Source organism: Panicum virgatum, chromosome 1K (assembly GCF_016808335.1).
Source record: "Panicum virgatum strain AP13 chromosome 1K, P.virgatum_v5, whole genome shotgun sequence".
NCBI classification, from domain to species: domain Eukaryota; kingdom Viridiplantae; phylum Streptophyta; class Magnoliopsida; order Poales; family Poaceae; genus Panicum; species Panicum virgatum.
In genome coordinates this window covers 16901883-16916520 of record NC_053136.1, presented here as the reverse complement: position 1 = coordinate 16916520, position 14638 = coordinate 16901883, and the positions used below count along the sequence as shown (strand labels likewise).

General features: G+C 42.4%; 2 protein-coding genes across 4 annotated transcripts; both read right to left on the bottom strand.

The window, feature by feature from the left end:
* Positions 1-3978: 3978 nt before the first annotated feature.
* Positions 3979-5775, bottom strand: LOC120697692 (GDSL esterase/lipase At3g09930-like). The gene is made up of 4 exons (XM_039980990.1): positions 5613-5775; positions 5302-5520; positions 4569-5132; positions 3979-4427 (listed from the first exon to the last, which is right to left on the bottom strand). The coding sequence occupies exons 1-4, from the start codon at positions 5683-5685 to the stop codon at positions 4192-4194; spliced, it is 1092 nt and encodes a 363-aa protein (XP_039836924.1). The 5' UTR covers positions 5686-5775; the 3' UTR covers positions 3979-4191.
* A 480-nt stretch (positions 5776-6255) lies between these two features.
* LOC120697671 (probable plastidic glucose transporter 2) lies at positions 6256-12203 on the bottom strand. 3 transcript variants are annotated; one of them, XM_039980964.1, is made up of 15 exons: positions 11941-12203; positions 11648-11734; positions 11449-11551; positions 11276-11343; positions 11053-11185; positions 9919-10018; positions 9678-9790; positions 9492-9585; positions 9027-9177; positions 8777-8920; positions 8626-8699; positions 8438-8526; positions 7824-7938; positions 6955-7139; positions 6256-6721 (listed from the first exon to the last, which is right to left on the bottom strand). In XM_039980964.1, the coding sequence occupies exons 2-14, from the start codon at positions 11727-11729 to the stop codon at positions 6957-6959; spliced, it is 1449 nt and encodes a 482-aa protein (XP_039836898.1). In that variant the 5' UTR covers positions 11730-11734; positions 11941-12203; the 3' UTR covers positions 6256-6721; positions 6955-6956. The 3 variants fall into 3 exon arrangements, with proteins under 3 accessions (XP_039836898.1, XP_039836913.1, XP_039836905.1); XM_039980979.1 differs by having other exon boundaries at positions 6256-6876; positions 11941-12149; XM_039980971.1 differs by lacking the exon at positions 11941-12203 and having other exon boundaries at positions 11648-11867.
* Between the last annotated feature and the right edge of the window lie 2435 nt (positions 12204-14638).

Below are 14638 nucleotides of genomic sequence, written 5' to 3'. Positions count from 1 at the left end.
CGGCCACCATGTGCAGATGGGCTCTCGATCTGTGCTCACGCCTCACGGAAGCAGCATGAACCTCAGTATCTTTCAATGACAGGTTGCTTTGTATCTGTATTATCGATGAAAAGGTGGAAACTTGCTTACCACGTACAGCAACCAGTCATCAGCCTTAACAGGCTTGTGGAACCAAATCCTGCAGAACAATGCGACAAGCAACACTAAGAATAAGCAAAATTTTGCTGAAGTAATGATGATTGGAATCACTATAGATATTATCGTTCAATAGACATGTTCAATTTTTTGGTCATGTATAAACCAATAAAAATATGAAATGCTATGGATAGGATGAAATGGGCTCCATGCATGATTGGAGTAATAATCCTGCTAGCAAAATTATGCATGCCATGATCAAAAACAAATATGGATATGTAAATGAAGTGGCTTTCCCCCAAAATATACTACGTGCACATAAATGGTAGTGCTAGTGGTATAAATAAATAAATAAACATTAATGTGTTAGCATAAAACTAGCCGCTAATACATCTAAACATATATTCATTGATCATGCTCTATGTATGGATGGTCATCGTATCATTAAAGTCAGCATCCAGCAAGCATTCATCACTACCGCGGGAAGATTTTTGCAGTTATGTAATAGGCAACCATATAATGTAATCTTTCTTTATGCACTCATGTCGAAACTCTTAATCAGGGTATTCTCTACGGAGATGTAATTAACATAATTTTTATGCAAATATAAGAATTACGAAAGTATGGACTCGCAATACTTGAAATTATTTACCTTGTTCTATTTAAATTAACTAAAATTTAACTTGTCTCTGCTGATGTGGAGACGAGCCGCTTCGGCCACCCGTTTTCCCGGCATCATTGTGCCATCGCTCCACATTCGGATTGGGGGATAGGAGGTCCATAAAGTATCGTGATAGCTTGGTCAGTTTATCTGCCAGTCATGAGCGGTCTCCTGGTAGTGCTAAGTTAACTAAACTAGTTTGATCATGAGTATGGTATAGAGTATAATATAAATTGTACAATTAACTAAAGTACATGAAACTTGAGCTGCTAACTTTTTTCCTTTCTCTCTAACTTTATTTTATCCTTAGTTGAGTATGAAACTTGTGTGTCACACTACCTCTATCTATCATTTATCTTACTTCTATTTATGTGATTGAATATCCAATCAAGATTAGTTCATGAACTTGTATATATCTTAACCACCGTCTTCCCTGCAGAAATATAAATGACACCCCAAAATGCTTCCGGATAAAATGTTTCAACGGTATTCAGTGCGCTTGCGAATTCATTTGTAGTTTACGAAATACTCGTTACCCCTTGGCATCTGCGGGCGTCAGTGCCTAGGAACACCCAACCTAGTGGTGACGCTGGTAAACGCCAACAGTTAACTAAAGGCAAAAGGGGCAGAATAAATACAAATACGAGGGTGAGAGTCACGGTCATGTGCAACCAGTGCACAGAACGCCCATCCAAGACCAACCAAACACACTCTACCCGCATTACACAATGCGGCCCACAGCCCAATCCAACCAACCAACCAAAACCATCCCCACCAGGCCAAAACTGCATGTGCAGCCAATGAAACACGGGCTGAATGTATTGCTCTACCCAGTCTTATGGGGGCCTTGCATTACCTAGGGCTAGGCTACAAGCTGGCCACCTTACCAATCACCACCACAGTGATCTAACAATAAAGCAAATCGGATAACTACAGACCTATTTGGATCACCTTGGACTAAACATTAGTTCGGACTAAACTTTAGTCGGAACTAAACTTTAGATAACTAAAGATTTTGGGTAACTAAACTTTAGTCCATGCGTGTTTGGATCTATAACTAAACTTTATGTGAGACATACATAGAAATGTAGAAATGTTATTTTTACCCTTGATTATCCTATTGTTGTGCCTACATGTGCATAATGAGAGAGAGAGAGAGAGAGACTTCTCATTCTCTTAATTTGATAGTGGCACTATCAAATCTTTGGGTGTAGAAGACATATCCTACAAAATTCAAAATAACACCACAGACAGTGGCGGATCTAAGGGGGGCTCTAGCCCCCCCTACCGCCTGGGACACCATGGAGCCCCCCCCCCCCCAAGAATTTTTTGCGCCATCAATGGAGGAAGGGGGTGCTCAGGACTTCAGGAGCTCGAGGAAGAAGCTTCAGCCCCCCTATACTTTATTCCTGGATCCGTCCCTGACCACAGAAGAATTAACAAGCCTCTTGCTCAGCATGTCATGGTGTCTTGAAGAATCTACATTGGAACTTGCCAAAAAAATTGCGTGTGAAGCAACTTCAGGCCATACAAACAAAGCTAGAGCCATACAGAGAAAGTTAGCGCTATGCCTCAGAACGATAAGCTCGACAAAGAGGATAAGAGCAGCGAAGATCTCAGCACTCTCTGCAGTAGTATATAAGGAGGACATGCTGCACACGACGAAGGCATCAGAAGGAGAAGCCATAGCCCCAAGAGCAAAGTTCTTGCGAGTGTTCCTAAAACCAATAAAATTCCTAGTACCATCCATCCTTGCAATATAACCACCAAGTTCGTTGTAATACACCTAGTGTAAGGTAATCTTTTTCCTTCTTTGTTTTGAGAGTTTGGGGGTTTTCCGAGAGGGAAAACTATATGTAAGCTTGTTTGGTTTAATAAAGTAGTCTCCTTTAATTTTTCTGTATCCGCTAGTTTGGTTGTGGCTTTAAGTCTCTGTGCTGAGGATCCTATAGGAGAAACCTTTACGGTAGTTCTCGTTTGAAGTCGTGTCTGACAGTTGAGAGAACGTTATAGCAGAGAGAGAGAGAGACTTCAAATAGATGTAGCGCATATTACATATAAATACTTTACAAATCTTAAACAAATGGAAATATAACAATTCTCAGAAAAAAAAAAACATAACATTCTGCTAGAGGCAGGATTTCAGACACCAAACCTTCTGACAACGATCTGAGAAGGGTAAAGGTTGATGTTCGGTATAGTAGCAAAGCACACTTGACCAGATTTAGTTTAAGTTTAAAACTAAGTGTAGAAGTTGATTAGACATAAATGTATTACCTTCAGAAGATAAGCCTCATATGTATAAAACACTGTAAACTACTAGCTGCAAATACAAACAACACCAATCATGTCGGCAAAAAAACGATGTATACCCTAACCCAGGTATACATTGTACATGTAGCTTAAAAATATCATAATTACTAAAACTGGAATTTGATTACACATCCACAATACTAAATTGACAACGATATTATCACTGTCAAATAAATTCAGTTGTACTGTATGTGAATACTCCCTCCATCTCAGGATATAAGGCGCGCATGTAATTCAAAATTCAAATTTTAAAATTTTTGACCTACGATTTGTATAGTAAAAACTTTATCTTATAACAATCATATCATTGTATTCATATTTAAAAGTAGTTTCGTTTAAGCTATAATTTTATTGCTACAAACATTATATTATAGAAGATATTAAAAGTCAAATATAACCACGCCATATTTCCTGGGACGGAGGGAGTATAAACAAAAGAATTGGCCATGTCCCAACTGTAGATTAGCAAATTCTAGAGTTTGGCCTAATTTGAGCGCTTGCATGCGCTTCTTGTCATTGCCCATATCACAACGAGCATCCATCATTAAGCTAAGACTATCACATCGGAAATTCAGACCTTTACTAGGAATATCAGTTTGAGGCAAACAAGAACCGGATCATCCATCAAATGGTAATGCCGTTCTATTTATTATCAGGAAAAGAAAAATAAACAAAGTGCATATATTCAGTTCCAGGTGGCTGTGATGAGCATGAACTTGATAACTTCCAACAAAATATGAACTGAAACATAGTTTTTGACTTTACGATCAACATGAAACTTTAATTGAACACACTCCAGAAAAAGATGCACGGAAGCAAACCGAGATCTCTAGTTTGGCTATGAATCATATTGAGAACTCAATAATAACCGATGAACAAGATGTCTATTAATTCATTGCAACCTGATCGATCCATGGATAATCCAACAGATGACGACTCACTATTGACGGAAGAAACTACCTTGCTATCAAATGACAACTAATTGATAATATGCATGGCACGAGCCAGCTAGTGCCAAACCTTAACCTGAATTGACGACTCAAAGACCACCGGAAGAGGCCAACCCATGCGTCCTGGCATAACTAGTAGGTAATGTGGAGGAAATCCTTGATGTCCTTTTCCAGCTGCCCCATGACGGCCTCCCATCCAGCCTGAGTGGGGTGCACGTCGTCCCAGAAGAAGTACTTCTCAGGGTGGGAGCAGACGTTGTACAGGGCGCCTCCATCCTCGTCCACCTGCCCGCAGTAGCCGTTTGGGTCAAAGCTATAGCAACACGGCTTCAGTTTGTTCTTGATGAATTGCTTTGCCACCTGCGGGACTGCATGTGCACGAAACATATATGATGTATATATATGATGCCTGCTCTGCTTGTGTGTTGAAATACATACAGTTAAGTAATAAGGATAATATATATTTTCATAGATAGATGATGATGCTTAATTGTGATTGCAGCACGTACTGTCCTGGGGATCAGATGGATCGACGATGTTGGTGAAAGCCCGGTGGAGGTCGAGGAGGTAGACATTGTCGCTGCTCGAAGCATTCAACTTCTCCGTGAGGTCGCTGTTGTGGAACAATGCAGCCAGGTTGCCGCGGCCCATGCATTCCGTGTAGTTGGACGGCCTGGTCTGCCACGGCGTGCAGGCTAGCGGGTGCAGGGTGTTGACGAGGACCCTAGTCACGCCCAGCTTCCGCAGCCGCTCCACGCCCCTGGCGATCTCACCTGTCACGTTCCCGATGAAGTCGAGGATCTCGCTCTCGCCGCTCATGTTGGCGACGCGCGCGTAGTCGTTGCCGGAGATGGCCACCAGCGCGACAGACTCCTTGAGTTGCCATTTCCCGATGTCGCCGCCGTCGAGCATCTTTTTGAAGGAGTCGATCTGCTGGGCTAAGGTCGGCGCCTTGCGCGGCACCTCGAACACGCCGGCGCCGCCCACGGCGAAGTTCACGCCGAACTTGTCCCCGTTGTTCTCTTTCGTATCCCTGTAGGTCTCGGGGGCCACAGTGCGCCCCAGAATCTTTGCTGCAACACCATGCATGATGAATTCAGTCATAAATACATTCACTAGTTATTAGGAATTATGAACGATCGCCGACAGTCCAAATGCAAGTGATCAAGATCGATCTTACTATCAACAATATCATAACAATATAATTAATTAATGTAGTTTGAACTTATATATTATAAATACCGATGAAATCCGATTGAACAAAGCCGTTGGAGAAGCGCCCGGTTGGATCCTGGAGAAGCCCATGGGAGCTGCCATAGGGTTTGTACCACTGACGGGTAACTTGGCTCAAATTTGCCTTGGGGAAGTTCCCGGTGTCGGCGAATGAGTCGCCAAACACAAACAGCCCATTGTACCAGTGGAAGCTGCCTGAGGTCCGAGCAGACTCAACGTGCGAGGCAGCTGATAAGGACCCGTGCGCCCATGCGTGCGTGCAAAAGCAAATGACGTCAGGAACCAGAGATGATAAACGATGAACAAATACCATGCATCACCATTTAGGATGACGAGGAGGCAGATCGTAGATGAAAGGAGCTGGATGGCAGCAGGGAGCCTGATGACGGCCATCGTGGGTGCTGCTGTGCTGCCGCTGCGCGTACGACGAAGCTAATGGCGACGACGGCGTGGGCAGAGATGTGGCGGAGAGGGAGGGCGACGGCGGCGTGGAGCTCGGGAGAAGGCGGCTGCGGGGCGCGGGGATAAATAGGTGGCCGGCTCGGCCTTGTTAGTTGGATAAGCTTGGGCTGCATGCGTGTGCTTCGTTATTTCTGTTTTGATTTTTTTTAGAGCATTCGTTATTTCTGTTTTGATTTTTTTTAGAGCATTTCTGTTTTGATTTTGATCAGAGCCTGACGCGCGCGTAGAGAGAGAGTGGTATTTCCGCAGTTCGCGGGTTGGTTCAGTTCAAATTAGGTGGGTTTTAAGAACTAATGGGCTAAACTTTGGTTGTGATGGAACTGAACTTTAGTCCACATATTTGGATCACCTAGACTGGTTAGCCCATGCATGGGCCTAATTGTTGCGAAATGCCCTTTGATTGAAATTTAGAGTATATTTTCATGATGTTGTCGCCACCCCATAGGAGACATAAAAAAAAAGTACAACAGATCCTGAATTTACACAACTAGAGAAGAGATGTTCACCCAACCACCCTTGAGAATTTGAATATTGAGATGAAATACACATCTTCCGTCCAACAACGCATGCCGCACGGTGCTCTTAATTATTCGTCCGAACGTATAATGCAAATCATGAGATGTTCCTCGTTCTAACTGTGCTCATCAACAGCCAAGCTGTAGTATCTTCTTACTGGTACTTCAACACGTATTTGTATAAATAGAAAAGAAAATACAAGGTATCCTATACCTAGGGCGGGCTATACAGGCACAACCTCAGTACATGTCTACGTAGAAACTGGGGTGCCCTAGCAGTCGCAGGCGCATGTCTGTAACTTCCCTGGGACCATTGTTGGGCATCGCCATTCTCAAGAGACGACTTGATTCAGGAATCAGCAAGCAGGATACCAGAGCAGCTGGTTGGTATTTGGCAAGCAGTGTCGTTTCAGACTCCAATCAACGTCGAATCTGTACCACCCGGATAGAACCTGCGTTGTAAGAGCATGCGGCAGCCAATGAATCCATCTCATCATGTCTTAAGGTGCTCAACTACATGCTTCTAATCATATGGGCCTTTAAATTTCAAACTTAAAGTCAGTTCACGTCCAGCATCTGATTATACATCACCACTGCCTTAAAATGTCTGTTGCCACGGAGCAACCAATCATAAAGTTAAGTTAATAACAGATATGCAAAATGTGACAGTGTTAAGCTGAAGTACCTTTACTGTGCTTGTAGGAGCGAAACTTCTATCTCTTGCAAAGTCTTTCCCTTTGTTTCAAGGACATGGCGCCGCACAAATATTGCAGCTACCACGCAGACTGATGAAAATATTGTATACAGAACCTGTGGACCAAGTTGCTCCAGAAGACGCAAGAACAGCAGACTTACAAAGAAGTTTACAATCTGCAGAATTTAGGTTCAACTATAGCATGTCAGCAAGTGCATTGAATTCAGCAACAGGGCAGCACTGCCTATAGTCAATAAGCACAAATCTGCCCTAAAAAAGGGGGGACAAATCAAATCTAGAGCCCTCTTGCCAGTTGGGATACCAGTTGCAAGGTTGGGGAGAAATTAAAGAAAGAACCTCAAATGGTTCACTTTCGGGGTGGTCACTAGATTATTTTAGTTAATACTCGATCTACACCAATAACAAAAAACCTAAAGACATAATTTTTTTTAAAAAAAAAAGTAAAAGGCAAAAGCCTGATTCCATTAGAGTTTCATAAAAGTTGTAGTATTAGGCTCACAGGTGGGTCCACAACTATTCCATTAGGATTTTGTAAGAGTGGCAGTAATTTCTTGTTAGAATAGTTGTAATTTTGTGAAACTAAATCAAAATTATTTCTGTAAGTCTTCGAATATATGGAACCGCAAGCCTAGGCTTGTACACCTCAATTTGAAAATATATGGACAGGGTAAGGCTTTTCATTTCTATGCTAGTTGATGGGATTCCTCCCAATTGAACTAAAACAAAGGCAAACCAGTGCAAAGATATATCATCATATATAGCGTATACTTCCACATAGATATGTTTATTTCTTAATGTATCAATTTACATGCATCAGATATCAAAAATAGACTTCTTACCCAATGCACAGACATGCAGAGAGCCACGGCCTTTGCTCGAATTTTATTGGGAAAAATTTCAGGCAAAAGAAGTCCTGGAACTGGGCCTGCTCCTAATGAAAATGACAAGACAAACCTGCAAATTTCTAACTGTAAATAACTGGACCAAAAAAGTGCCACAACTGTTGTAAAAAGGTAACAAGTATGCTATAAACATTGCAAATGACAAACAGATATCTAATTGCTAGCTTACAATTCAATCAATTGTTGATATCCTGTACAGAAAACTGTTACACATAATAGGTGAGACAGCATTATTAGGGAAAATTACTGCACTAGAATTAAGATGAAACAAGTTGAGGGAATTACAATCATTGATGCTATTAGACAAGTTAAATAGGTAATTCAATCTGTAGCAATCAGTAAGCCAAAGGAGCAGGTAAAGCAGTGCTCAAGGCAACAAGCAAAGTTTAACATGATAAGAGTATGGCATAGCCCAACATCGAGTGCTTGTCGGATACATTAATGTAACTCATGCTGTATGCAGTACCAAAGATAGATGTCTCAAGTAAATCCAGTTTAACAAGAAAGTCAGAGAGAAGCAAGCACAAATATGTAGAACTCTTGGAACTTACAACAGCATTCCACCAACTGAAAGATATACACTTGTAGAACCAAGATACTGACGGTTTGCACCAACAGCCTGAAGCCCCATTGCGAAGGCCTATACCAGTAAGGTGCTGTTAGTAATGTTCAACAATTCTTTCTTTAAACAAATGTTATATTCAACATATCACTAGTTCCATTTATGGTGGTTGCTTACCATTCCAAGAAAACTCCCAGAAAGCAGCATTTTTCTACCTAACTTGTCCATTAGAACCATTGCTATAATGGAGCCTGGGAGATAGCACAGAAAGTAAGTGTCAGATGAAATGAACATAATAATGCAGTATAAGAATTACTTGGACGCTCACCTGATAGATTCGAAATCCCCATGCTTATGTTGGCAAGGTTAGCAGGCACCCCCACACCTCTGAACACAGTTGAGGAGAAATAGAACACCGAATTTATGCCAGATAACTGTTGTAAAGCAAATAGCACCGCGCCAATAAAAACAACTGTAGCGAAAAAGGGACTTGTAATGAACAAATTTCATGGTCAAACATAATTTAGGTTATAAGAAGAGCATAGATGCAACAAAGTGGATAACAGAATAGCTTGTACCATTGAAGTGGCGACCATAAAACAATTCTGAGTACTTTACACTTCCTCCATCATCTCTTTCAGATCTAGAAAGTTCTGCCATGGCTGATTCTACATGAAGGGGGCCTAGAAGCTTTTCGAATTGCATCTCTGCTTCAATTGTTCTTCCACACTGCATAGAAGAACAGGTTTCATCAAATCATTCTGTAAACTTCCTGAACATCAATTCATGCATACAGTTAGTGGCCTTGTCAATCCATCGTATATCAAATTATCACCATTGTGCAGTCCTTCATGAAGTATTAAAGCAACCTGAGATACAGATCCATGGTTTGCAAACACATGGTATACTGCAACCTAAACTCTTTAACAGGAACAAGAAAGTAAAAACAGCCCCACCAATATGGGAGGTAAAAGGAGCACATATGCATGTTTGACTTGATAAATCAGATGTAAAGAACCAGCAGTGGCCCAAAGTAAATGCACCTTATATAGCCACTGGGGGCTCTCGGCACAGAACTCCATAGCAAGAGCTTGTAAAGTTGCTGGTATAGCTGCAACCCAGAAACATACTCTCCACCTGCCGAAAGCAACAACAACATTAGTACAGATGGATTTCACACAGATCAACTTCAACAGGCACGCAAAGGACTACAGCAGAAAGTCTCTGACCATCTATCAATATCTTTAACAGGTGTACCAATTAGGAGCGATACAATGATCCCAAGACAGGTCGCAATCTGAACAAAGCTGCCATATGTGCCCCTCACTGTAGGAGGAGAAACCTGCATTCCATCAGAGGTGAATGTGAACAAAGATGAACTATATCAAAATTTCCTTCAGGGGATAAAGAAAGTTGTAGTTAAAATCTACAGTATCAATCACTTATTGATTAAAACCACCAGCTACATACCTCTGTTATATATAGTGAAGCTACTGGTGGGCCCAATCCCATCCCTGTTCCAACCAAAAATCTTCCTAGAAGCATACCCTCCAAACTATTGGTGAGAGCACTGCAGATTGTTTATTCATCAGAATCATTCAAACGAGACAGATATGAAGTAACATAAACAAATACTCTGACCATACATGGTTCCTTTAATTGCAGAACAGTAGTACATGCAACCATCATTGATGCAATCTAATACACTTCTTTCGTGCATCATAACATTCTTGATCCCCTTGAAGTGCAATTTAGATTTTAGAATGCAGTATTATTAAGTAACTTGAAGGAGGGCAGAGAACATAACATTCAATGCCATATGGTATCACATAAATTCATTGTCAGGGCATATAGAATAGAACATATAATTACACAACGAAGCTGAGAACAAAATGGTAAACCCAAGACACCTTAGCATGTCTTGTGAACCCCGGAATGCCAGATATGATATAGGACCATCACATTTGCATTGTGAAAATTACAAGATATCCCACTTGAACATAAAGGCCACAGAACCATCACATACTTGGTTCTTCTAAGTATTAAGGAAGTTATAAAAAAAAATTGCAGATGGGTCAATTTCGCAGGTAAATCCATCATGCCCCGTTAAAGAAAAGGTAAGAGTTGTTAACCCACAATAGACCAGGTCACCAGTCAGCCAGTCACCTTATTCCAGCCAATCCCACATAATTGCTACGGACCATAACATTCATTTTACATCATCTAAGTCCTAACAGCACAAAGATTCAAATTTCTGCAGAAGGATGTACCCTTGGAGCTGCCATTTGTTACTCCAGCCACGTGCTCAGAAAAATAAAAAGGATTGGAGTTGTTGAACCCATAATTTAACTTTTCAGCAATTCTAAAAGTACCATCAGCACCACTACAACAGGTCACCAGTCAGCCAGTCCCCTCATGTTGCCACTAAGCAATATTTAGGTTTTTTTTAACACAAAAGCAATCAATTTTGTATGCTGACTCCAGCCACCATAAGAACAAGGAATGCTAGCAAGTGGCAATTTAATACAGCATTAAACCGACCAAACTACAGAGACAAGGATTTTGTGGAAAGGGGAAGACAAATCAACTAGCACGTGATGTCACCTTATGGCAGCACCAATGATCATGGGAAGTGCACTGAGCTGGAACGCACGGCGGCGCCCGATTCCATCAGCGACGGAGCCGCTGAACAGGCACCCGATAAAGGCTCCGCCCAAGCAGATGCTCACCACGAGTCCTGCACCCAGCAGAGGCACAAGCACAACTTGAATAATCAAAAATTGAAGAAAAGCCACCAATATTAGCAGGGGCGAGGAATGGACGGTACCTTCAGCAAGAGTGTTGCCGGAGAAGCCAAGGTCGGCGGAGATGCTCTCCAGGGGCTCATTGACCACCCTGCGTCATCACAGTCACGGCACCAAACAAGCACGAGTTTGAGATGAGGGGCGGCAGAGCAATCACGACGGAGAGTGGAAAAACGTGGAGAGCGCACGCACGCACCCGGAGTGGTATCCGAAGAGGAACGAGGTGAGCGTGGCGACGCAGACGTGCGGCAGCGACATGCGCCACGACGGGCCCGCGACGGCGTCCGTCGTCACCCTCACTGCGGCCGGGAAATGGAGAGACCGGGATTCAAAATCTCACCCTTAAATTTGCGGGCAGGAGAAATGGGGAAGGGGAGGGGATAGCGTGTACGAACTCGGCGTCTCGACGTCGGGCTCCATGGCGGCCTCCCTGGACGGCACGCGCTTGTACACCGACGAGTTAAGCTTGCACCGCATCGCCGCTGATCCCAGAGAAGCGGGAAAAAAAACAAAACAACAACAAGCGATCAACAAGCGATCCGGAGCAGCATGGAGGAGGGATTGGGGGGTTCGGGGTCGAGAGAGATCTGGGCCGGTCTCGGAGGAGGAGGTGGGGGAGAAAGAGACACGGGTTGGCGTATTAATAGCGGCGGTTAAGTAAATTAATCGGAGTGCGAGGCTTGTTTACCTGGCGACCGCGTGGGGGCGCATCAGATCGCGCAGGTGAGGAGAGGAGGGGGGGCAGGGCAGCGGAGCGTGGCGGCGGCGCCGGATCTGGGGTGGGGAGCGCCCCGCGTTGCTTCGGCTGCGGTTGAGCCGGAGCCCGGGGTGGGTTCGGCGAGGGAGCACGGAGGCCGAGGGGAGGGGAGGGGCGGGGGTGAGCACGCGGGCCTGCCTGCCGGGCTAGCTTGCCTGCGCGGAGATATTTAGATCTGGAAAATCACAGCCAACTCATGTACTCCCTCCGTATACGATATTTAGGAGTCGTTCTGGCGTCAAACTCATCTTGCGCAAAGGACCGCTCGACTCTGGCGCTGTTTGGTTTGCTATCACAACTACAACACACGATTCTTAAAAAAAAATCTCATATGCATGGAGTATTAAACAAAGTTTATTTGCAAAAATTTTTTATGGATGGTTGTAATTTTTCACGATGAATCTAATGACAGTAATTAATCGATGATTGGCTACAGTGATACTACAGTAACCATCCTCTAATCGCGCGATCAAATACTAGATTCGTCTCGCAAAATAGCGCAGCGTTATGGAGTTAGTTTTGTAAATTACCTTTATTTAGTATTTCTAATTATTTGTCAAAATTTTTATGCTAATTGTGCTAGCACAATCCAAATTGGCCCCTGTGTGCATTATAATATCGCCGCTCAGCGTCCCCAAAAGCTCCACCAGAGAATCGAACCGGCACCCTCCAGCCCAGGACAAGCTGCACAAACCAATCTGAGTTGCATGCGTTTTGATGTTACAATGCACTCGCCACCCTATTTAATAAAAATAAACAAGAAAAACTAATCCCTAATTATTCACTCCTTGATATGCACAAATCATATCCTAAATGACTTCTAAATCATATATGGAGGGGGTACGAATATGATTCTGGTGTCTCACTCTTCTGCAAATTAAAATCACCTTACCCCATGGTTGATGTGAAAACACTGCAAAACTCAAAAAATCATAGATGGCTAAATCTAGCTCATGGTGCTTATTCATCATGTTATGTGTAAAAAATTATAGATGACGGAACAATGTTATTTTGGATAGAAACTCTAAAAAAACGGGTTGTATTTGTAAAAATGCACTAACCTTTGTCAAAGATTACAACTGCTCGTAGTAAAAACACAGTGAGCATGCGTGAGGGCGGAGGGCGCCTGGACGGCATTTTAATAGAGCTGAGAAGGAATGGGCTGATGTAAAAAGGACTCATTGATGGCGTAATACATGAGATTGTTATTTTGTGTCAGATGTGATATTTGGGAATAAAATAATTTAGATAAAGCTACAAAAATAAGATACAATAGTCATCACTTGGTAAAAAAAGAATGAGATGGTAGATATAGAGGATAGACAAATTGTTTCACATAGGGAGTATTAAGACAATATATTACGGATTTATTTACTAAAAACAAGTCTATAGTATCATCTTAATTAATTTTAGGTCCTTAATATTTTAGTTATCAATGTGATAGCAAACTATGCCGACATTTTTGTTGTTGTGTCCAAAGATCAATTCAATGGGGGCTTAGGGGGGGCACAATCCCCTCCCCTCCCCCCTCCACCAACAAACAATTCCCGCTGTTCGGCTGTCCTATACAGCGCTACCAGTATAGTACTCTATGAGAGGCGAAAAAGTAGATGCGATGCCGCGCCTGCAGGCTTCTCTCATGGAGCACTGTAGCCCTCTATGCTGTACTGCTTTTGTTGCCGCTTGTTGCCGTTGCAGCTACAGTGCTAACCTTAAATCCTAAATCCTAAACCCTAATAAACCAACGAACTTCAAGAAACACTTTCCTCCGTCGTGATCCGTGGTGAGGTGTCGGGGAAGTGGAGGTGCTAATCTTAAATCCTAAACCCTAAACTCTAAACCCTAATAAACCAACAAACTTCAAGAAACGCTCCCCTCCGTCGTGATCCGTGGTGACGTGTCCGGAAAGTGGAGGTGGCCGTGGACATCCTGAACGACTGCTTAGGATTTAGCGCATCACAGCTGCTTTTTCTCCTGTCACATAGTATTGTAGTGGCAGCGCTGTGTAGAGCAGCCGAATAGCGAGAATTGTTTGTTATGTGGGGGGATTGTGCCCCCTAGACCCACAATGAATTGATCTTTGGACACAATAACAAAAATGTTTGCATAATTTGCTATCATATTGATAACTAAAATATTAAGAACCTAAAATTAAGATGATACTATAGACTTGTTTTTAGTAAGAAGGTAAATCTTTTTAAAAATAAATGTTAAGAAGATAAGAGAAGAAGGATTACAACCTCAGTACCTCATATACATCAATAGCAACTTTGCAACTCAGCTATTCTTCTTACTTTCAGGTTCTTTTCATTTGTATTTCTTGAAGCATTTTATTTGCGTCTCTGGGTGCTTTCGCACTAATAACTTATGGAACGAACAAATAAATTGATTTTTTATAACAATTGGAGTACTGTTTATCATATGCCCTAGAAAAATGTAAACCATAAATCAATATATGAATACCAATTGCCAAAGTGTAGCTATAATTTTTAGGGAAGAGATATAAATATATAATAAAACCAGTAGCAAGTCAACTCGGTTCGCGGACATCTTTGATTAACGATGACGAGTGTTCTCACTTTTATTGTCATTTCAGGAGGGGTGTACTTGATAAGCTGCGTCAAAGGTA